This window comes from Pogoniulus pusillus, chromosome 15, assembly GCF_015220805.1.
Source record: "Pogoniulus pusillus isolate bPogPus1 chromosome 15, bPogPus1.pri, whole genome shotgun sequence".
Taxonomy (NCBI): domain Eukaryota; kingdom Metazoa; phylum Chordata; class Aves; order Piciformes; family Lybiidae; genus Pogoniulus; species Pogoniulus pusillus.
Window position 1 is genome coordinate 13744118 of NC_087278.1, and position 24532 is coordinate 13768649.

General features: G+C 44.3%; 1 protein-coding gene across 1 annotated transcript in view; it reads left to right on the forward strand.

Annotated features, from left to right (window-relative positions):
- Window positions 1–6571: 6571 nt before the first annotated feature.
- PAH (phenylalanine hydroxylase) overlaps window positions 6572–24532 on the forward strand; it is a 41028-nt gene continuing 23067 nt past the window's right edge. The window contains 4 exon segments of the mRNA XM_064154815.1: window positions 6572–6613; window positions 11374–11427; window positions 11429–11482; window positions 23370–23553. Coding sequence (XP_064010885.1) covers window positions 6572–6613; window positions 11374–11427; window positions 11429–11482; window positions 23370–23553 — 334 coding nt within the window.

Consider the following 24532-nt stretch of genomic DNA (forward strand, 5'->3'; position numbering starts at 1 on the left):
CTCCACATTGTGAAATCACTTGAGTGAGAGCATAGCAATGAACCAGCCCTGTGACTTCCATCCCAGTGCCTCTGGGAAGTGGCATCAGAACCATCAAAACAATTACAGCCATGAAAACTATGTATGTGTTTAGATAGGATAATTCTTCTGAGCAGCCTGCTACCAGAAGTGGCATGGAAAATGCCATGTAGGAAATTCCTGCCCTGTTTCCTCTGAAATGGCTGAATGAGATAAAAAATTTGGCTCCCTCATTCTTGAGTCTCAGAGGGCTCTTAAAAAGGCAAAAGATGTGAGTCCCAAGAGGTCACTGAGTGTAACTTGCATGTAATTTTGCTGCTGTACCTCTTTCCCTGCTTGGGTCCCCCAGCTGGCCGGCCTGGGAGAGAGTGTTTGGTGAGTGGTATAGGGCACAGCTTTCCTCCCTTCACCCAGCATGTCTCTTGCCATGCACAGCTGCCAGCACACACTCACCTCTTGCCTTGCCTGAAGTAATGCCAGTTTTGCCAGTTCCCCTTTCAGCTCACTATGCAGAGAAGGGTCTGGGGTTGTCAGATTTATAGATAATAAATATTGTTTTCAAGGTCCCCTATTTCCACCCACTCCTTGTATGCACAGTCCTGCACCTGCACTTTGAAACTCTTAGGTTCTAACATAATGATAAATAGCCCTCGCCCCTTTTCACTGGGCTTTCCCCCCCCTCTCTCTCCCCCCTCCCCTCCCCTCCCCCCCCCCTTTTTTTTTAATCTTGAACTGTCATTATTTTATAGTGGCTTTTTTGTGTGCCTAAACTGTAGCCACACTCATGAGGTCTTTTGAAGTCCTTGCCTTTAAAAAAAGAAATCCTAAAAAACCCACAAGCCCAGAACTTTTGTGTTTTTCTTTCTATTCTGTCTTTTTTTTTTTCTTCCCCCCCCCCCCCCTTTTTTTTTTTCTTTTTCTTTTATTTTTTAAAGGCTGTTTACGTTATGATTAAATGGTGTCTTGGAAAAGCAGAACGAAAGTCGTTAATCTATATAGGTCTTCAAAGAATCGATACATTCGAGACTTCTGTAGGATTTGTTACACTCCATTTTCTTACAGTAGGCAGCTCGTCTGGATTTGGGCACATGTGTTTCTTTCCCTCCTCTCCCCTCGCCCTCCCCCTCCCCTTTCCAGCTTCCCCCCCAAGAGTGAAAATAAAGTAAAAGGTCTTTCATGGTAAACAAAACCAGCTTATTCTCCACATAGAACACATGAATAGCTGGAAAAAAAACTTACAATAAATGTGCATTTTTTTCTCTGCTGGGTATAGCATTCAAGATCAGTCCAGTATTCAAGAAGCAGTCCATTTTTTTGCTCAGCAAGAGAGTTTAGAAAAGAAGCGTGGGTCTATTCAAGGATCTTTTCCCCTTCACAATTGCTGGGCTTTATGAAACCTATCTTCCATGCCTTGTCAGAGTATTTCTGGGGGACCAATTAGTGCTTTGTTTGCAAGGCTTCTTTGCTGAATCTTTGAGCAGCAAGAAAAAGCTCTCTTGAGTCTCCTCTTATTTTGACTATTTCAGTCATTACTCAGTGTAATAATTAATATGACAACTGGACGCTGAAGTTTGTATAGAAACACCTCGGTTGCAGGAGAGAGCGTGCAGTGGGTGGTAACAAGCTACAGATCAGACCGAGAAGCCACACACACAAGGAAAGGGGGGGAAAAAAAAAAGGAGAATAATGAATGAAAAGAAAAAGAATAAAGATAAATAAATAGTTGGCACAGCCCAAAGAAACATAATACAGGCTGGAAAGAAGAGGGAAGGAAAAAAAAAAAAAAAGAAAAAAAGCAAGCAGCAATTAGGAGGGAGAGGGGTGACCCCGGAGAGGTAAACTAACTTTGAAACAGTTTCTATGTGAATATAATTTTAAAAAACTTCGCTACTTTAAGAGGCAAGAAAGCAGTTTTCTCTCTGATGACTACTTCCTTCTGGCAAGTAATTTACAGGGAGCATCTGCTTCCACTTTTGTAGAATTGATAAACTTTAACGTCCCTGTACAGATGGGAGGACTTTGAACCTTAAATCGTGTTCACGTGTAATTGTTGCCCACCCTGCCCAGAACGGAGGGAGGCTAATTCTTGGAATAGCAAGTTGTGCGACTTTTCTTAGCGTTGTATCATCTACAAGAGGAATAAAGCCTTTGCCCCGGTGAAGAATTAAAAATTGCGTTTGACCAGGGACGACACTGTTGAATTCGTCTCGCAAGGCGTCTTGGGCTGAACACTCATCACTTTGTAGACATTTCTTGAGCTGCCAATTAGGGCATAATAAATAATTAGAGGTTTAAAGCACATTAGATGCAGCTCATGCTAATGAGCTACATCAGGTCTTGTGCTAACTTAAAGTGACAGTTTGCATATAGGGCTGAAAGAAAAAAAAAACCCGAGAGAGAAAGAAGTAGAAAAGCAGCAACAGCCGGGCCAGTCGCTCCCCCCGGCCCCGCCGCGGCCCCGTCCCCAGGATTGCCTCGTTCTAATCCTCCGCCGCTCCCTCAGGTCCCTGCCAGGCGCTGCCGCCCGCCAGCGCCGGGGTGCACGGAATCCTCAGCTCTGCGCGCCCGCGGAGCGGAGCCCTTTGCCCCCCGGCCCCGTCGGGTGGCCCCATTGTGCGGCCACGCGTTCCGCGTCCATCACAGCCCCGGGGGATCAATGACACCGGGCTGCCTCCCTCCCCCTGTCACTTTTTGGAGAGCTACAGTTTGGAGGCTGAGGGTGTTTTTTTTCCCTAGCCCCCGGGGCATCAAAGGAGTGGGAGAAGTTTGGGGTGATGCCTGCCGCAATCTGGGAGGTTGACCGTCCCCGGCAGGAGCTGCAGGGCACAGACTGGTGTCCCCCAGCCGCTGCCGGCTGCGGCGGGCGCTGCCGTGAGGACACAGTGCCACCTCCCGGCCACACCGCGCCGAGGAGGGAAGGAAGACACAAGTCGTCTGAGGAGGGAACGAGGTGCAGCGAGGACGCATTTGGCAGAGGGCGGCACGCTGGTTTAGCGACCGCGGCTGCAAGGCGGGGGGGATGTGGCTGGGCGGGTCTGGTCTAGCAACCACGAAGAGTGGCGACGCTGGCGAAGGGTCTGGAGAACAGGTCTTGTGAGGAATGGGCTGAGGGAACTGGGGCTGTTTAGTCTGATGAAAAGGAGGCTGAAGGGGAGACCTTATTGGTCTCTACAGTTCTCTGAATGAAGGTTGTCGTGAAGTGAGTATTGGTCTCATCTGCCCAGTAACTAGTGATAGAGCAAGAGACTATGGCCTCAAGCTGTGCCAGAGGAGGTTTAAGCTGGACATTAGTCATTTTTTTTTCATTGAAAGTGTTGTCAGGCATTGGAACAGTCTGCTTAGGGAGGCGGTTAAGTCACCATCCCTGGATGTGTTTAAAAGCCACGTAGATGTGGTGCTTGGGGATATGGCTTAGTGGTGAGCTTGGTAGAGTAGGATTAATGGTTGAATTTGATGATCTTGAAGGTCTTATCCAACCTAAGTGATTCTACGTAGATCAGGTGTGAGGAAGTGCAGCTTGGTTAGCACTCAGTGGAGAGCTGCAGCATCAGATGCTTCTGGTAAATGCATACACAATATTATAGATTCACAGAATTGTTTCAGCTGGAAATGATCTCTAAGATTGAGTCCAACCATCAACCTAACACTACCATGACCATTAAACCATGTTTTGAAGTGCCATGTCCACACTGGGGTTTCCTATAAAATCCCCCATCCCCCACCCTCCCTGTTTTATCACTGCTCCCTCACATTGACTTGACATCTTGAGGCAGCAAAGTGGGAAGGAATATTCATGCAGGCCAAGAATAGTCCCATGCATAGGAAGAGACTTGTCTGCCCAAAACAGAAAACGCACTGCTCCAGGAAGCTGGTGTTCTGCAAATACTGGCAAAAGGCAGAGGCAGGAAAGAGCAATCTGAAGAGCAGCCAAACCCCATGGCCCTTTGAACTTGCATTGTGCTGGCCAGGGTACCTGCCAACTTTCAGTGTAAAGAGCTCTCTTAGTTGTGGCTGAGCAGCACAGCCAGGGATGGATGCATGTGGTGTGTATGTGTGTGTGCCCCAAGACAGTGGTGTGCTTCTGAAGGCAAAAAGGTTTCGTTGAGGTGATGTGGGACATCTATCTAGCAGAAAACTTGGACGTCTATCTAGCAGAAAAATACACCAAGTAGCGAGGCATGCTGTGTAAAAGGAAAGAAATCAGAGAAGTTGCTAGAGACTGTCCTGCCCTGCACAAGGGCTGCTATAAACCACTGTTATCACCATCCTTATCTCACTGAGTGCTTTTATTTTTTTCCCCAAAGTGTCCTTCTCTGTCCTAGCATGGATAGGGCTGTGCCAGGACATAAAATATTTTCTCCAGTAGTGGACTTAACTGACTGAGCAGTTAAAAAATAGTAGTTTTTATATTGCTGGCTGTTAGGAACTTTCTCCTATTTCCCTGTCTCTCTGTGCCCCAACCTGCTGCCATGGTATCAGCGGGCCTGTTATGTGTACTGCACTTGACTGCCTGCTTTGACCTGCCAGCCCATATCACAGGCTTGATTTTTACTTCAGAAAGTAAGTTCTTCTGAAAAAGGTATGTATTCATGCCCAATGCACTGAGTTACTTCAGATGCACATTATATTGTCGAAAATTTAGATGGACTGGTGTGCTAGTTTGAAGCTAGCTAGAATGTTTTGGTGAGAAGAACTAGATCACAGGCTGTGAAAGGAAAACAATGGTGATGTCTACTTTGCTCACAGTCTTGCTGAACAAGAAATGAAAACATTAGATAACACTCTTGCCATTTTCTCTCACTCCTGCTTGGGCTGCTGGCTGAGCAACATCTTACCCTCTAACCTCACCCTTCATTTGGACTAACCCACCTTTGCTTCTTAACCTCTTGGCCAAACCTCCGTTCTTCCTTGGGACTGGAGTAAGGTTGAGAGGGGTAGGGGTAAGGTGCAGGGGTGGTTGAGAGCCCCTCCTGGGGACTCGGTTTCTGGGAGGGGAGTTGTGTTCCTGTATTACCTTTTACCTTGTATATTTCTGTATATAACTGCATATACTGTAAATATCTGCTTGTATATTGTGCTAGCTGTAAATAAATAGCTTCATTCATATTCCCAGAGCTGGCTGAGTCTAGTCTGGCGATTTATAAGTGTGGGGGGGACAGGGAACACCCATACCATCACAACTGGATTTTGACTCCACAGTCATGAAAATCCACATAGACTCTGACTGAGATCTCTGAAAGTGCCTCCTCTCAGTTCTCCTGTTACAAAGCAGATTTGATTTAGGCCACTTTTGGATATTGCAAGCACCAGTAATGCACATAAAGCTTTTGTTGGTATTTGCCATTCTGAGTTTGCACTGGTGCAATGCAGTAGAGTCACTCTCAAGACTAAAATAAATATATGATTTATCTGTTCCACAGAATTTACTTACATCACAAAACTATAGCAAAATTACCTGACTGAACATAGTGCATTTTGATACAGACTTCATCTTCCCAAAGGGCAAGATAGGTACTTGACCATTTTTTATTGTTTTGTTTGTTTGTTTTATGTTTCATCTGCCCTCTGGTATTTGGCTGCAGCTTCCCCTTATTCCTTCAGTTCCTTTGGTGACTCTATCTAAACTATATCTGGGCTCTTTTACACCAGTCTGTTACCAACCTTTGCTGAAATAATTGACACCCCTGTGCCATTCCTCTTGCAGATCTCCATGGCTGATACAAGCAGAGAGACATCTTCTGCAGTTCTGCATCCTATTGCCCTCTCTGTCTGGTCTATTCTTCCCTGCTTCTTCTTCCCCCCCCCCCCCCCCCCCCCCCTTACCTTCTTCCCTTTCTCCCATCTCAGTGAGATTCATGAAGCTAAGTCCTGTCTCATGCTTTCTTTTACATCAGGTGTCTCTCTCCAATGTCTGGTGTGTGCAGTGGTGTCTTCTGCTCTCTGACCTCCTGGTCCCAAAAAGCCCTACTGAAAGACAAATCCCCAGATGCTGTGCTTTTCTACAGTCCTCATTGGGTCCCGTGTCTGCAACTAAGGAGCAGATCTTGGAGTACATCTGATCTCTGGTCATGTGGAGAGAGCCCTGATAGGAAACCCACCTGAGGCTGAACATGGCATACAGTGATGGGAATGCACAGGGGCTGGGGGAGGCTGAAGTGAAGAAGACATGCAGACATGTGAAAAGAAAAACAGTGTCTGATGTTGCTCAAGAGGAGGAAGAGTGTTAATTTGAAGCATACCGCATGTCCGTGGTGGGCAGCAATAGAAACAGTATGCTGGAGAGCTGCTACGCACCGCAGTGGGACTCACAGGGGCCAGCCTCCGTGGAGTGGCTTATCCATGTGCCAGGGGCGTGTGGGTGTGGGGGGGCGTGTAAGGAGAACACCCCTTTGGAACAGAATCCAGGGGAGGGGGAGGAAAGGGGATGGCTTTGCCTTGATTGCTCCACTTTAAATACCTTTAAACAGAGCTCTGGCTACTGTAGTAAGGTCAGAAGGCTTTCACTCACAGTGACACAGAGACCTTCCCGTGTGGGCATTGCTGCCTCTGCAACATGGACTCACAGCACAGCAAAATGAATGGTGACCCTTTCCAGGTAAGCCTGCTTTTTGCAAGATGGGCTGTTTCCCTGCTGCCCCCTGTGCTTCCAATTATTGTCCCCTTCTCTCTGAGAGGTGATGTGACCCAAGATGGGAGAAGACAGTGTGCCTATCTTGAAGCTTTGCAGTGTCTGGTGGCCACTGTCCCCCCTTTTGGCAGCTGACATACTTGTCTGTTGTTAATTATGCTCACAAAAGTGCAGTGAGAATGAAAATTAAACATTGCAACAGTATACTTGCATTTATGGAAAAGAGAAGCAGCAGGTAAGACCAGCAGGTAATTAGAGGTCTTAGACCTATGTGATAAAAGAAAACTGTTCCCTTCTTTAAAGGAGAGCAACTGAAGTTACATGCTTTTGCAGTGGAGTTACTTGTTTGGTTTTGGGAGTCTGATGTCCTTTTCTTTAATGTTTACCGACTTACTTTGAACCCTTTGCTTTGGGAAATACAGGAAAGTCCTGGAGCTCATGCCCTTTGATGGTGCCCTTTGAGGTACTACAGTGGCTGCAGGGGCAAGTGACAATGTGAGGCCAGCATGGTTAATTATTAGTAGAAAATTCTGCGTGTAATTTGTCCAATAGAATGCTGCTGAAGCCAGAGACATGCTGATGAAGGTGTGCAAAAAAAGGGGCTTCATTTTCTACAAGCCTTTTTAGGAGCAAAGCAGCCAAGGAAGCCTGCTTTCCTACTGCTTTGTGTGCTGAGGCTGACTCCCACAATCATTCACTAGACTCTCACCACGCTGCTTTTCCAAGTTCTATAATTGCTTGTTCCCAATGACATCTAGGGTAGCTGAACATCTAAATACCTTAATAAGTGTGACCTTGTAAACCAGGTCCAATTTTAATAAGTAACTTAGGAATCTTATTTCCTTTGAAATATTTTCTTCTCTTTTGTTGCCATTGTTTCCCCCACTAGTCTGTGCATCTGTTAACTCTGGAATTTAACAACACAGAGGTGAAACTTTTCTCTTACAGAAACTGCAAGCAAAACTTTCTTTGGCTTTAACAGTGTTGGAATTCACCCTGAATTTGTCTAACTAGATTAGAAACAGATTAGAAGGCCAACAGGTCTATGTTATTGACTTCCAGTAGTGCTATGTGTGTCAGAAAGGCAATGTCAATCCATGTGTGGTTAACTAAAAATGTAGGTTTGCATTGCTCTTAGGTAAACCCATCCTTGCATCTACACATCACCTGTCTTTGAGATTGTACTAGGTCCAGAAATGAATGTTCATATTCTTCAACTGATTCTTTACTTCCTGAAAAAAAAGTAAGAAAGTTAGAGCTTAATTTGTTTCTCACTACATTTATAAATCACTTATACGTGTCATATATGCAATATTTCAATCACAATGAAACAATTTCTTCAACTCTTAATCATTATTTCTGTAGTTGCAGAACATTAGAACTATCCTAAAGCTGTGATCCTCTCTGCATATTGAAAAACAAAGAAGCAAAGCAAACAAAAGAATTAGAATTGAGAATGGATTAAACTGTAATCAACAGTTAAAACTATTCATAGGTACCATACAAGGCTGAGCAATAAACCTGAGTGCCTCTGTGTGTGCTGATGCATATTGTCTCCAGGGAGTGTATTGCCTCTGTATATATTGATAAGAAGTCAGTACCAGGAAAAGCAATCATTTACTCTTTCCTCTTGCAATGAAAGCGGTCATCACCATGGACTGACTCAGGCATGAACTAGCATTTGTACAGAGATATTCCAGAGAACTGAGTGCGTATGCAGATGTGCAAGAAGCTAAGCATTTACAAGGGTAGGAAAATGATTAGGGACAGATTGAAAGTGGCCAATTTTAACACAAGTCTATTTGAGTTGGAAAGAAAGTTTTAAAGACATGAACTGCTGAGTGGTGAGGTTGATGAGACTGAAAGATGCTATCCAAAAGAACCTGGACAGGCTGGAGAATGGGCTGACGAGAATCTCTTGAGGTTCAATAAGGTAAAATGCAAGGTCATGCACCTACGTTCAGGCAATCCTTGATGTCAATACAGGCTGGGGGATGATGAAATTGAGAGCAGCCTTGAAGAAAAGGATGTGGGAGTACTGGGGTGGATGAAAGCTGGACATGAGCCAGCAATGTACACTTGCAGCCCAGAGGGACAGTTGCATCCTGGCTGCATCAAAAGAAATGTGGCAGCAGATTGAGAGAGGTGATTCTGCCATTCTGCTCTGTGTTGGTGAGACCTCACTCAGAGTACTGTATCCAGCTATGGGATCCCCAACATGAGAGAGACATAGACCTGTTGGAGCAGGTCCAGAGTGCCATAAAGGAGGGCTGGAGCACCTCTCCTACGAAGACAGGCTAAAAAATTGGGGCTGTTCATCCTGGAGAAGAGAAAGTTCTGGGGAGACCTTACAGCTACATTTTAATATCTGCAGGAAAGCTGGGGAAGGAATGTTTAGAAGGGCTTGTAGTGACAGGGCAAAGGGCAAGGGTTTTAAACTGAAGCAGGGTAGATTTAGGGTAGACATAAGGAGGAAGTTCTTTACAATGAGAGTGATAAAATACTAGAACAGGTTGCCCAAGGATGTGGTTGAGGCCCCGTCCTTGGTGATGTTCAGGATCAGACTCGATGTGACTCTGGATCTAGTTGGGAGTGCCCCTGTTCACTGCAGGGAGTGGGACAAGATGACCTCTGAGGGACCCTTCCAACCTGATGCAATCTGTGAATCTGTGAATTTTGGGTAATATTATGGTAGAAAGATATTTATCTTGCAGAATTTGAACCTTGCATTATATCTCCTGCAGAGGTGTCCAAACTAGAAATTCTTCCTTTGTCATGCAGATTTGTGTCAACCTGTCTAAATTAGTCCTCATGGCATGACTTGGCAAGAGTCTATTATGTAACTGTGTGACTTTTGAAACAATTCCAGTGCATACCACAAAAAGCAAACTCTCAGTCCATTGGGGCAGATCCTGGTCTAGTACAGTTTTGTTCTAAACATGCCTTTGTCTATGGTGGGGAAAAGTAAAAAGGCAAAGCAGTGCATGGACAATATTTCTGATTACAGTTTTTGGTTATATTGCAGTAAAATTTCTGAACTACCAATGTTTAGGGTTGCTTTTTGACAGACTTCTGTCATTATTTTGCCTTGTGGGTTACTTGAGCCATCTGCCACACCACTCCTGACTGCTTTTGCTCTTGCTCCCCACTTGTGAGAGCTGGGTCACCTTCCTGGCTGTGTGAGGAACCAGGAGACACAAAGATGCTGCAGGAAGTGTCAACTGTAGCTCTAGTGCATAAACCCAGTATTTCTACACTACCAGAGTACTTGAATAATTGTTGGAAATAAAGCTAGACAGAAAAATCTGGTGCCACTCTCTGACAATGAATTCTCAGATTAGCAGCAGTTTTAGAGACAGTTCAAAGAATCAGTAATTATTTACTTTACAAAATAAGGCAGTTCCTTATAATCTTGGCTCAGAAAATACAGTCCCACATAAAACTATATGGCTTCAATGCAGCTGGATATGGTTTGTCATAGACTCATTTCTATGGACAATATTTGAGACCTGAGACTCTTCATACTCTGATTTAAAAGTTAAATTAAGCAATAGGTATAATGAGGACAGGCCAACTGAAACTACAGCTCTTCATAAATAAAAATTGAATGGATAACCGTGAGTCAAGTTTAGCCTAGGATTGTGTTGCATCAGTGCCCATCCCTTGCAGATGTCTGTGTAATCTTTGAAATATCAACCAGGTGTAATTTGGCCTAAGGTGTTTAAAAACTCCCAGCAAGTAAGGAATTAATGTGACTTGCAAAAGTTTGTGATGATTATACATCAAATTGACATCAGAGAATTACGTGATTCTAGAAGTCTCAGCAGGCACTTAACTGCCATGGTCAGGTACTCAAATAAGTTGAAAGTCTGACCACACTTTGGGGACTCAGTTTCCTGTTTCCAAAGTGGTGAAATAGTTCTTCCATACTTAGGAATTTTGTGAAAAGAAACATGTGCACTTAGACATGCTAAGACATTCTGGTAGGAACAACCATGAGAATAATTAAAATAAATATTTTCCATGTTTGGGGAATATTGGAAATTGCATTCTGGAATTTGCAGAGCAGAAAATCAGTAAAAGAAAGGGAACACTTCTTGTACTAGCTAAGCCTTTTCTCACTGTGGGATTTTAAGGAAGAGCTGAACATTAGCTCAACATTCTGCCCTCCCAACCTTTTTTTCCTCCTTTTTTCCTTTTCTTCATTCTTGTTATCTTGTTTTTAAACCACCTTCCCATATCCCCATTGTGAATACCGATTCTTGGGCTACCCTGAAGTACAAACAAAACTAAATGGAAACAAAGATCATAGCCTGTATCTTTGCATCTACATTGCTGTGTTTCATCCAGAATGTTAATGAAAGCCTGAGGAAGGGTCTCTGCACTGACTCTGAAACTAGACTGCAGTAGTGCTTTTGGTCATCCCTGAGCTTGACCCACTGGAGACTTGAAGCAAAGTGGAGATATCAGTCTATTTTCATGCATTTTTTTACTAACCTTGCTCCCCACTTGGGCCCTAGTATGAGAGAAAGGATTTGTGCCTTTAATATGATAAATCAGTGAAGTCCCAGAGCTGCCTGACTTCTAGCAGCAATGGTTGCCCTGATTCCTACTTAGAGCTACTTCAGACACCATTCACATTGCTGATGGTGTGCAATAGGGAAACAGAGCAGAGCAAAACTGACCCCTAATGTGAATGTAAACCTGCTTATTTTCTTTTCTTCCAGGAATCCAGGTACATTGAAGAGTCCTCAAACAAGAGTGGTGTGATTTCTTTGATTTTTTTCTCTGAAAGAAGAAGTTGGGGCATTGGCTAAAGTGCTGCGTACCTTTGAGGTAAAGAGTTGCTTCAGGAGACCTGACCAGGTCTTTATGCTTTTGCACCACAGCAACATCTGATCAGGGACCTGCCCAGGTCTTTATGCTTTTGCACCACAGCAACGTCTGATCAGGGTATTTTCAGTCATGTTTGTGACTACATATGATTGCCATAATGGGGGAAACCAGCATGCATTAGGCTAAAATAACCTAAAATCTTTCTAAAGTTAAAATCTTTCTAAAAGTTACATTTTTATTTCAAGCTTTTAAATTAAAGCCTCTGCACTTTCTCCATCTGAGAAGGAAATATTCCACTGTAACTGCTTGGATGAGAGGTAGAAGTGAACTGGGCCATAACTTGCAACTGACATTTGAGTATGTGGATGTATATGTATATAAAGGCAAATGGATTCTGCATGTGAGCCATATGATTCATGGCACATTGTTGCATGAAGAATTTCTACAAGAGGCAGCCACCACCCTCTTAGCCCTTGTCCACCTCAGTAAAGCTGATATAGAGAGGCCCACCATCTCCCACCCTCCTACACAGTGGACAGAGGGTACTTACGAAACAGCATGAAAAAGACTATGTTTACATCAAAGAGACTCTGCAACTTGGAAATCTTTTGGGGAAATGAGGAGCTGTTTACCTTTCAGGACATTATGTGTCTATTTATTCGTGCAGAAATATTTCCCAGATGTCATGGATGCTGTTTAAAAAGCACAAACTCTCTGCAATTCAGGAGGGTTATGTTGCAACACATGCAGCTGTGTACTCTATGCTCTCAAGCAAATACAGTGTTATATTGGTTTTGTGAGTTCTTTTTTTTTCCTTTCCCTTCAAAAACATCATTAGTTGTTTTTGAAAGCACTCCTTCTCTAGAACATTGTAAAAACTCTGGCCTGAATACTTTCCATCTGTACTAGGAAATGAAAGAGTTTGTGTGGTATGAATACAAATGAAAAATAATGATCAGTTACAAGACATGTTTGATTGATTAAGATGAAGGGAAATTCCTACCAATGACAGTGGAGGTAGTCTGAATCTGTGAGCTGACCTCTGTAATGCAGGCCTGCAGAAAGCTCAGTGCAGTGCATGTCTGTAAGTGAATTAAGGAGGATGTTAATACTCTCTCCTTACATGCATTTCTGTCTACTAACCAAATTACTGCCAGCTCTAAAGGAAGATCTGCACTGGAGCTAGTACAGGAAAGAGAGAAGTAGGGATTTCTTGCATGTGACTCTTCTTGCAATGAAGGAGGTACCTAAGCTGGACTGGCTGAATCATGATTTTCCCTGGTAACTTTGATGGCAACTGAGAGGATTCAGATGTCAGCTAAAGGTGTCTGCACTGGTGGCTGGGTGCTTCCCCACTGTAACAAAGCCAATTCCTTCAGTGCAAACTTGCAGTTTCTCCCAGCACCAAGGCTTGACAAGTAACCTGGTATAGTTGCTCTTATATCAGTTTTGCATGGTATTGGCAATATAGTAGGGAAACAGATGGATGGCTTGAGGAAAGGGATTTAATGGTACAAGCCTGACCTGCAGATTCAGCTCTTCAGGGCTGTCATCAGTAAATTCACGAGTGCCCCAGCACCAGAGCAGCCTTTGAGATTCTCTAACTTGGTGCAAGGGACCTTGCCCTGTGTACAGACAGCAGTGGGTGACTTGTGCACAGGCATGGATGAGATACCCTCAATTTCTTTCCACCTGGACCATAACCATAGTGGCTCAGAGACACAGACTTTGAGCTCACTGACAACTGCAGCAGAGATGGGGAAGGTGGTGATACACAGGTGAAGTGTGGGAACAAGAAGGAAAATGTAAGAGGATTTTTTCTACCTCTTCCCAGCTTAAGATAAATAAAATCAGCTGTTAAATGAAGGTTAGCTATAGGAGTTAGTTCAGACCCTCTGTGGGTGGGCTCATCTGGGTGGGGGAGACCTTGTCCTCATGGTTTCTATTGCAGGCTTGGTGCTGGCCTGGGGAAACACAGTGGGCTTGTCTCAGAGGAACGGCACAAGGAGATGTGAGGATGGCTGCTCTAGCTGTTGCTTCACACAACCACATGGAGCAGGAAAAAAGAAAACACAAAAAGTGACAAAATATGATCAGACTGTTCCCCAGAGGAGGTGTGGCACTGCAGTCATTGACTTCCATGGAGGGCCAGACTTTGTGCAGCCGCTCCTGCTGACGGTCATTTGTGGGCTTGTTTGGAGCACCTCTGACCCTTGCTGAGGCTGGGGGGGCTGCCCTGGCTGCTGCGGTCTCTCTGGGCCCCTGTATGGGAATGTGCTTGCACAGCTTAACCCTCTCCTCCTCCTAATTCATGCTGGGAGTGATTAAGGGACACTGTCTCCAGCATATGCTTTGAGGATTTTGCCTTTTCTCTGACCACACTCTAAAACTACTCTGAGACATGAAGAGGGGAGGATGATGGTTAAGTGGGCTGTAAATATGAACATCTTAAAAAGAAATCCTTTCTCAAGACAGAGAACACAGCATGGAAGCAAAAGCTAGACTCCCACACAGGGAATTGAAAGGGATATGTTAAAGAGAGGAGAAATCTTGCAGTGCCTTCAGCAGCCAACTTGCCTCTCTGTAAAGGTGTTGGTGTGGGTCTCGGGAGGTTCATCCTCTCCTGGATTTAAGAGATGGAGAAAAATAATCTGTTCCTCTGGAAGGCTGTTCAGTCACTCGTGTCCCTTTCCCGGGATGCAGGATCTCCTCACAGGTTCACATCCTGTCCATGTCCTGCTGCTATGCTGTGGTGAAACTGGGCTAGGCATTAGCCCCTACCATAGCTTGATCTCCCTGGGGACCAATAGCCCAGAGGGAGCTATGCAACAGCCGGTCCAGGTCTGCTGGCTTAAGTGCCATAATTGCTCCCCAGTCCAGCCTGGAGGGAAATCTCCCAGGGAAGGAAGTTGTGTGTAAACACAGCCCAGGTGAACCAGGTAAGGCCCCACTGTGGGCCAGGATGGGCTCAGAGGAGAGCATTATACCAGAGTAGGTGAAGACACAAGGTTAGCACCACAGAATCCCACCCAGCTGAGGTACCAAGTTTAGAAGAATTTCAATGTGTTTTGGGGAAACATTGTTTGTCTTGATCGAACATCCCTCAGGGGTCCTCATGCAGTTGACATAGTCCTGCATGCTCTCTCCTGTTTGGGTTTTATTTTTTTGTTTGTTTGGTTGGTTGGGTTGGTTTTTTTGTTTGTTCTGTTTGTTTTTCTTCAAAGACCCAATCTCTCATTTTTTTCTTCAGGCCCTAGCCGCACACAAGTACATGCTACAATGAGATCAGATATTTCTCCTGCGTAGCTTGAAGACTTTTTTTCTGAGGAATATCTTCTATGTACTCGGCTCCTTAGGTCTGCTGTCCAAAATGCTGACATCCACTTTTCTCTTATGTTTACTCTTGATCCATGTTCCCTGTAATGCATTTCAGATTGTGGCAGAGAAGGTATTCTGTGACCTTCGCCAATTTGGCAGAGGGGAGAAATTAATTGGGGTGAGATAATATTATATAAAAATATAGATTTATTAAACTCAATAATCTGGACTCTGGCTGCCCCCAACCACTGTATTTTAATATTAATATTTGTTACATGGTTATGAAAACATTCTAGGATAAATTATGTACAGAAACTTATTAATTAACTAGCAAACATTCAAACTATAAACAGAGAGAGGAGTTTTCCCCCGAGGCAAATACCATTTGGGGTCTATATGCTGTTTGCCCAGCAGAGCGGGCTGAAACTGATTCTGCTCTATGGCAGAGGCAACAGATATTTACAGAGGTATTAAAGCATTCACTCACAATTCTTATTAATCAATAATCACCCTCCGGGGCAATGTCACAGACTGTGCCTAGTGTCCAAACTGCAGGGGATCTCTGCCCGTGGACTCTGAGGCTGGAATCCTCCTGCCTTGAGGGGAAAGGATGAATCTTCCCAGTTTCTGGGGAAATGGTGGTCTCTAACCTTGTTCTCCTGGCAAGGATGCAATCTCTGCCTTTGTGCTGCTGGCTTCTTCTGGATGCGTTGTTCAGGGATTCTAGCTGGCAAGATCTCAGGTACTGGAGGAGGATATCATGCTATCTCTGGTATGCTTCTCATGGCTAGCAGGCCATGTGTGTGTGTGTGTGTGTGCAGACAATCCAGAGTCTGCTTCCTGGTTACCTCAGTGGCAGCGGCACGCTTACCAGGCAGTGATAGGCAGAGGGCACGCAAAGTGTGCGCAGCCGCTGGGAGACTGAGCTCCATAGATAAATGCAGGCAATACAGGATCTGGTCCTGATAACACAGTGGTGTGCAGATGTGCACAGCTGGTGGGAGACTATGCTCCATATATATATATATATATATACATATATATATATATTATAGACAGGCTTAAATGAGCTCTGCATCTAAGGTATGCAGACAGGTGAGTGAGTCAAAGCATGAGGGTCTGAGCCTCTGAGCATCGGAGTTATGCAATGAAGCCTGAGCGTGGGGGTCTGAGCAGCTGAGCTATCAAGGTAGTGCCTGAGTGTCTGAGCACTTTGTTTACCTGTGCACCCCTCTTTATTGAATGTGGCTGAGATTAATGGGCCCTTTGGCCTCTAGAATGACCAATCAGGTTGGCAGTCAGCCAAACCTTACCATAATAGGCAAAAGCACTTGCCTGGACTTTCCCAAATATGGGGATCACATGGACTTACCCCAGGGAGACACGAGCTGGGTGTGTGGGGGCTTACACAACATGCTTACAACCAGGGGTCCTGGCAGAAAAACATGTCCAGGCAAGGCAAGGCGTAAACAAGCCTCTTTTTGGGCCTGCAGGCCCTCCATGACACAGATTTGGGCCACTGCACAATGTCCAAAAAGAGAAAGTGAATCTGAATGGAAGAAGAGTTGGACCCTCAGAGGGGCAAGGCAGATATTTAAAGAAAGACTTTATGTCTCAGGCTGAAAGCATTTCTGTCTCTAAAAGCAAATGTAAGGGTTCAGTGTCCACTTTGGATAAGCAGAGAGTCTTTTCCTGGTCTCACACACAAAAATAATCACTATTCAGGAAAAGCCCCTCAAACACCAGACCTCAGCAGGTTCCTAAGCTCTTCTGACTCCTGTCTCTTGTTTCCCCTCTGTTTTGCATATTATTCCTTGCCTGTGTGCATGAATCTGCTCTCCCTGGACTGCTCTGTGGCCAGGATGCCGTATGCTACTGTTGACGGTACAGTCCCTGTAGTCTCTTCTCCATCTTCCCTGTGGAAATGCAGTGTCTGCAGGGTCAGACTTGCACTCTGATTATGTAGTATAATGTAATAGCAACTTGGCAATGTCCAGCAATAAGCAGATTATTAAAAGGGAATCCACTTTTCTTCCACACTATCTGCTTTGGCACTTGAAATCCTGTTTGTAATTTGTATCTGTCCTAGTGTGCTTTCTTATAGATTCTGCTTGGACAACATCTCTGTCCTTATTGCAGGCTGGAGAGTGGCTGTAGAGACCGCATAAACCTGCCAGCAGTCTTTACACCGGCTTCATTTTGATAGGACCTGCTCTACACTAGGGCATTGCTTGGCACAGCCATATGCTTCTTGTCTTATTCATACTATTATAGAAGATAGTAGTTAGGAAGCCAAAACTCTAATAAATGCCTATCTGAAATAGAACATCACATATAAGTAAAGTATCATGCTTAAAATCAGGAAGACAGAATAATGATTGTGGGATTATGTTTCTTTTTGATTTATTGGACACATCAAGAAGGTAAGGAGTGTAAGTCCAGGTTAGAAAAGGACAGACTCTTCCAGGTTTCTTATAAAAACTGGAAAAGCAAAGCAGAACAATTTGAGTTAATTCATGTGTTGCACTTGATGGGAATGCTATTTTTTCTCTGTAGTGATAAAAGCCTATTGAAATTGAAATCACTTTTTAAAATAACACAAAGTCCATTCTGAAATAAAAATAGAAATGTTTTTTTCCTCCATGACTGGCATTGCCAAAATTAAATTAATCATTAAAACCCACCAGAACTAAAAGTAAAAAGGATTTGGCTCAGTTTTACATTATTTTTTTTCCACATAAGTTCTGAATACATTAATCTCCTTCAAAGATCTTTTCCTGATCGGTTTAGAAGTAGTAGAAGACATATTCAGCTGTAGTATGTAGCAAACACTGGCTTGTGTCAACTCATTCTCATACATGAGCCTTCTGTCTTCTCTTCAAAGATATGACCTACCCAAATAGAGAGTAGGACTTCAGTACAAGGTTTAGCCATCATTGGTGTCACTTACAGTGGGTAAGGCTTTAGCTCAAAAGCAGCCCCATTGATTTGCACTCATTAGTACTCCTGCTCCCACAGTAAGTTATGCTGTCTAAGAGGACTGCATGAGAGTTACAGGCTATCCAAAATGAGACCTTGTGCTTTCAGAGTCTGGAAAGATGCTTGTGTTCTTTCTATGCTTAGGAGTTTAGTTTATTCAAACAGAAAGTCCAAAGTGACTGTTATCTCTTTGGCCCTCACGAAGGAATTTGGCTCTGCAGTATTTTGAGTTCTTTCCAAATCAGGAGAGGTGAGTGGTCACTTCGGTTAGGGGGTATGTTGGAGTTGTCCACAGTGATAGGTGAATACATCAGGCATGCCTCTGACAAGAGACTTGGGCTTTCATCATAATGTGCATATGCTCAGCTATAATAATTTTATTACATCAGAACTCACTGTTCCAAATCCATGTCCTCAGCCTGAGCTCTCTTTTTTCCAGGGCCAGGAGAGCAGAACTCCTTGATCTAGTAAATCAACATCAGCATGAAGACAGGAGTGCCATCTTACTAGGTGCTTGTGTAGTGCCATATATTGTCACAGATGCTTTTTGGATTGATCTGCTCCATGTGTTTTGTGGCTAGATTGTGCTGAATGCCTCATACCAGATGCTAGACTTGGAGCTGAAGTGCTGAGTGATGGACATCAACCACTGTTCCAGGGCCAACTGCCCATTGGAGCTGTTTGTTGGCACAGGCCAACCCTGGGTCCCTTTGCCTCTGAAGCTTGTCATATGAAGAAGACTCTAGTCTTATGAGAAGCATGCCCCTGAACAGTAAAGTTGAACCAGATGCTGCCTTTACTTTCATTTTGGGAAATCATGTCTGAAGGCATCACTCTTTTTTATTTTCCTATCAGGAAAGTTTACATAAATCCTTGGACTGGAAGATTTAATTCAAGTTCTCACTGAATGTTGATCAGCAGCAACATAGTGCTGCCAATGGTTCTTCATCTGGTAACAATGTTTGGTTGCCTGATGAAGCCAAACTTAATGACAAGTGTCATGAAAACAAGGTGCAGATGTATTTCACAGCTGTACTTAGTTTTAGCAGCCATGTACAGTAATGTGTAAATAGAAAGACATATGAATGTAGTGGGGAGCAGTAGCCAATTACATTTCCAGAAAGTATCCATCCCTACTGAAAACTTCCTCATGTAGCTATGAAAACACCACTTTTCCAATGATCATACCATTAAACTCTTTGAGGGTGGGACTAAATTATCTTGGCAGTAACCTCTGCAAGACTGACTACATTGTCAGTAGTAACACCAGGCTGGTTTGACCCCCAGTATGGGGCAGTTGCCATATGACCTAACTGCAACAGCCTGCAGAAGGGGCTGGAGCTGCTTCATGGCCTCTGAGAGGGATCCAAGGCTAAGATCTCAACTTTGTGGGCTAAGGCAGGGAGGAACACGGGCACCCACCATTGTCTGTGTAGTAAACTGCTGTCTTTATTCTAACCCCTGTCCATTCGAAAATCATGACTTACACAATAAGAGACCTTATCCTTACCTTGTTTTTTGAGCTCTGACAATGTTTTTGAGACTTATTTCCCCTAATGAGCAGTGATAGAGTTCCTTTGGATATTCAAGAATTTTTGAGTGAATTCTGCTAACTTCAAATGATCTGGCAGTATTACATCCCTGTGATCTTCATTAGGTGTTAGATCTAATTCTCCCTCAGCCCTCAAGGCAAAATTGTTAATACTTGATAAAATGTGTATTAGAAATGGCCCAGTGCACTGCTTTGAAATAAATACAAGCTGAACAGCTACCCCTTCTCTTCCAACACAGAAGCACTTCAGCATTACATGGTTGTATGATAGGATATGTCGATGTAGTAGAGTCTCAAACTCTGAGCTGGTTGTAAACCTGCAAGGAAGTGGGGAAACACCAACCTGCTCCAAGTTCTTTGCAGCTTCAGTGAATGATGGAGTGAAATCAGCAAAGGCACAGCTAGTGTCAAGCCATGCGATTCCCACCAGCTCTAAAACACTAAAGGCAGAAGAGACCAAAGTTGATAGTTGTGAATCCAGCCTCAAACATGTGACAGCCCCAGATCTTTCAAAACTGGTTAGGTTAGGAGATAGGTTCCATCAAAGAAAAATAACTCAGGAATCACAAAATCCATAAAATATACATGGAACTTCTATTGGCTGTCTTTTGGGGGCATATATTGCCAATATTTCAAACACAAAAAGACTGAAAACTGCTTAAAATAAACAGCTAAACAAAAATGTCCCTATTTGCCTTCCTCAGGTAACCATTTGTCTCCAGAAGTTGAAGCTTTAAATAAAGCATCAACTCCTGTGAGAAGCCTGATGCAATTGCACAAGATCTGGCGATCCCAAGGATAAAACCCAGTTTTGAACTACGTGAAACTATGAAAATTAAACACTAGATGGAGTAGTTGGACTAGAATTTAATCCAGATTTGTAAAGCCACTCTAACATCAGAGCCACCTCTGTAAATATTCTGAAACTGGGGCACAGCTATGACAGCATGCTTCTTCAGAAGCACCAGCTCAGGGAGCTGGACTTACGCTGCTTAATTCTTTGGAAACACTCACAACAAGAGTCCTTCCTTCACTTTATCTGCTCTGAGGTCTTGAAGCTTCAGGACAAAGAAATAATGGGTTGGCTTTGCACATGGCTCAGCTGTAGGCAACCCCCGTGTAAACAGCAAACCAGTTTCACACTCTGCCAGAAGCTGTTCTGCTTATCTTTATATATCTTGTAAGAAAGGAGGTGTCTCTCCACGAGCTCCTTCCTCCTCTCCTCTCCTCTCCTCTCCTCTCCTCCTCTCCTCTCCTCTCCTCTCCTCTCCTCTCCTCTCCTCTCCTCTCCTCTCCTCTCCTCTCCTCTCCTCTCCTCTCCTCTCCTCTCCTCTCCTCTCCTCTCCTCTCCTCTCCTCTCCTCTCCTCTCCTCTCTCTCCTCTCCTTCCCTCTCCTCTCCTCTCCTCTCCTCTCCTCTCCTCTCCTCTCCTCTCCTCTCCTCTCCTCTCCTCTCCTCTCCTCTCCTCTCCCTCTCCTCTCCTCTCCTCTCCTCTCCTCTCCTCTCCTCTCCTCTCCTCTCCTCTCCTCTCCTCTCCTCTCCTCTCCTCTCCTCTCCTCTCCTCTCCTCTCCTCTCCTCTCCTCTCTTCTGTTTTCCTACTTTCTTACATTGTGAAGATACTTTGGGAGGCATTGATGCTCCTCCTTGCCCTGCACATGCCTTCTGTCCACACTGCGTCTTGTCTCCTCATTCCCAACCATCATTCCCTTTTGTGGGCTCCACCGTTTGTGCAGCTGCTTGCTGAACCAGGCTGGAGAGCTGGTGAAATGGAAAAAGGATATGGCTGAGGTACCTGTGTGATCTCTTCTGTCTCCAGGAGGGGGATGTTAAGGCAGGGATGAAAGGTTGAGGGAGGAGTGAAGCAAGATAACAGCCAAACAGAGTCCATGTTATCCCGGTATTCGCAAGATGCAGAAAGCCCCTGTTCCACCATGAAGGCAAAATACAATATCTTGATACATCAGTGCAAGGTGAAAGTGAAGCAGCCCCTCAGTGTACCTGAGCCAAGCTTCATCTCTGGCTAAGCAGAGCAGCCAAAGCGCCCCTGGATCAGGGTGCTAGCCCCACATTGCTGCATTGTGCTCCACAGCACAGTCATGGCAAGGGGGCCTGCAGCCCTGTGCCTGGTCTGCCAAAAGCTTTCCAGCCCCAAGTCATCTGAACTTTAAGCACCGACCTGCCCCACTTCCCAGCTCTTCACCAACTGGGGGTTACAATGTGTGGTCTGTTTGTGAAAAGGGGCTTTGGAGGCCTAAAACAAATTGTCCTCAAGGCCCAGGACAGTGTTGCCTATTCTCTCCCACACATGGCCCCGAGAGGACAGCATCTCTCAAGAGCAGCAGTCGGCAAATGCGCTTTTGACCTTTTCAACTTATTGTATTGGTATCTAGCCAAACAATTTAAGTTCATCTGTAGCGGGTGACACTCAGGAAACAGAGGGATGACATGCATGCTGTTTCCTAACAAGTAATAAACTGCCTTTTGTTGTGGAGTGAATGAGGACTTTGCTGCTGATGGCCAGATGCTGCCCTGTGCTGTGCAGGCACTGAGGGGAGCAAAGAAAGCCTTAAAGGGCTTGAGAAGCTCAGACTAGAGGGAGGTACAGAAAAAAACCCTTCCTCCTTTCTTCCCTGCAGGTAACAAGTAGATTCTTGCAGTGTTCCTTCATGGATGAAATCCTGACCCCACTACAGCAGGGGGTTTGACACTAACACCGGTGGGGACATCACTTTACCCCACGCAGTGTGGCATCTTCTTAAGCCTGAAAGCAGCAAAACAAAAGCTTCTCCACCTGCTGAACACTTGTGTGCCAGATCCTCTGACTCGCCTGTGGTTGATCTTCATGCCTAAATTTCCTCCAGGGGTCTGCTTATTCCTCCAGTAGGACAGAAGGTCAGACCTGCTGAGCATGCTTGCAGGCTCCACCATGAGCCTGACAAGAAGGTGAGGTGGCAAAGTTAGCATCAAACAATTTTTTATACTCAAATTACAGTGCTCAAGAAAGCATTTGAGTTCAGTTACACTGAAGTAGATTTTTCTGGACATCTGTTTAAGTGACTGAAAAAATTGTTATTGTTGTTGTTGGTTTTTTTTTTAATCTATTTGTTTCTGTATACATTGATGTGGTGGCATGTGTGAGGTCAGGTACCAACCAGACATAGTCATCAAGACTATAGTTGAGAGTGATCTCTCTCTTCAGAGCTAGGTGGAACTGCTGCTGGTCAATGAATATACCTAGTGAGACAAAACGTGAATTTGCCTTTGAAGAAAAGACTTCTTTGCTGTGAGCATTATCACAGTCTGGAACAATTGCCCCGTGAGAAGGTGGAGCCTTCATCTGTGGAGATACTCAAAATTCCACGACACAGTCCTGAGCAATCTGCTGTAGTGGAGTCTGCCTGAGCAGATGATTTTCAGAGGCCACATCCAATCTCATCAGCTCTGTGGTTCTGTTTTTATTTGCACAAAGCTGGGCTATGTTTTTGGTGCAGATCCACATTTCCCATTGAATTTCTGCCCAAGACCTGCTCACAGCCCAGGAAATTGTGCAGGTGGCTTTGCAGGTGACTGTGTAGTGGCTTGGCTAGAAGGTTATCTTACAGGCTGCCTAGCTGCTTGCTTTTCCAACCTATCAAGATGCTTATAAATATGGCATTGACTTTCTCAGGAGAGGGTTCTCTACAGGGGGAATGCCTGCTTCTTGTTTTGAACCTGGAGAAATATTCTTGTCTACACAGACAAGCTTCCATTATGTACTTGTGGTACAGGAGTCACCATTTGCAACACATAGCCTGTTTATCACTTGTGTTTTACTTCTACCTTGGCAAAGTTTTACATAGTGCATAGTCTTTATTTTGGTGCTCTGCACAATGATGAATTCTGCATCCTCATAATTATTTCTTTTCATCTCTCTCCCAGTTGTGAAAGTCCTCAGCCCAACAGCCACCAGAGGCAAGTCTCTACTTGCAAGTAATTTTGATTGTATGGTCTTGGTTGTTGACTGACCCAAACTTGGTGGGACCAAAATCTTTCTTACAGGAAAAAGGCATAAACCTGACCCACATTGAGTCCCGACCTTCTCGTCTCAACAAAGATGAGTATGAATTCTTCATTAACTTGGAAGGCAAGAATGTCCCAGCACTGGATAAGATCATCAAGTCCTTGAGAAATGATATTGGAGCAACAGTCCATGAGCTTTCACGAACAAAGAAGAAGGACACTGGTAAGGATACACTGACAAGAATTATGTCACATCCAGAAATGACTTCTTTTTCCTGTTACAAAGAACTTCTTCTTGGATCTGTATAGCTGCATTTCCATCTTTCTGTCCAATTTCTCTATATTGTAAGCTTTTTCATTTGGAGATTTTCTCTCAGTTTAAATTATGTTTTGCCATGCTTCTGACTAGGTCTTCTGGGAAATGATGTTATGGTGTTATGGTGTCATGTTTTGTTGATTGTTGCAGGTGAATCTGAACCACTGTGTTTAATACAGATGGGTTAAGCTTATTAAGCCTACTGACATGTCCCTTGGAATCTCTGTCTACCATTCCATAGTCTTTGGACTACTAAGCAATGAAAGCCACTGCAGGGCTGGTACATTTTTAGCCTTTCCCTATATTCTCTGAGAACTTAGATTGAGAGGTGCAACAAGGATCTCTGTGTGGGCTGCACTACATCTGTCAAGTTGCTTGTTGTCCTGATTCAAAAAGCCCACACAGAACCAATTACAATTTTAGAATGTAAACAGTTCCAGGAAAATCTGCAACTTCAACCATGGGCTTGACTTGCAGATGGAAGATCAAATCCCCTGAGAAACCCAGGCCTTGATCTGCCTTCTTCTCCCTTCCACTCCATCCTCATAATAAATGTGTCTGCTTAGTACTCAGCGAAGTCAAACTTCTACAGTACCATTTTATGGAAAACTGCCACCTGTTGAAGACTGCTTTTGCCATCCTAAGAAAGGATGGCTCCTTGGAGTCCCCAGGCACCTTACCAAAAGGGTGTCCTGGAGATGTTTACAATGCCTGCATATTGTGTGTCCAAGATGGGCAACTTCCCTATCTTGAACACTTCCCCAGGGAGAACTTGGGTGAAAAGAAGCAGTATTTTAACTTGTAAGTGATACACCGATGCTGTGAACCCAGTCAGACTTTGCCATCTTATGTAGTGAGTCCATTCAGAGTCTGTCCATATAGTGCC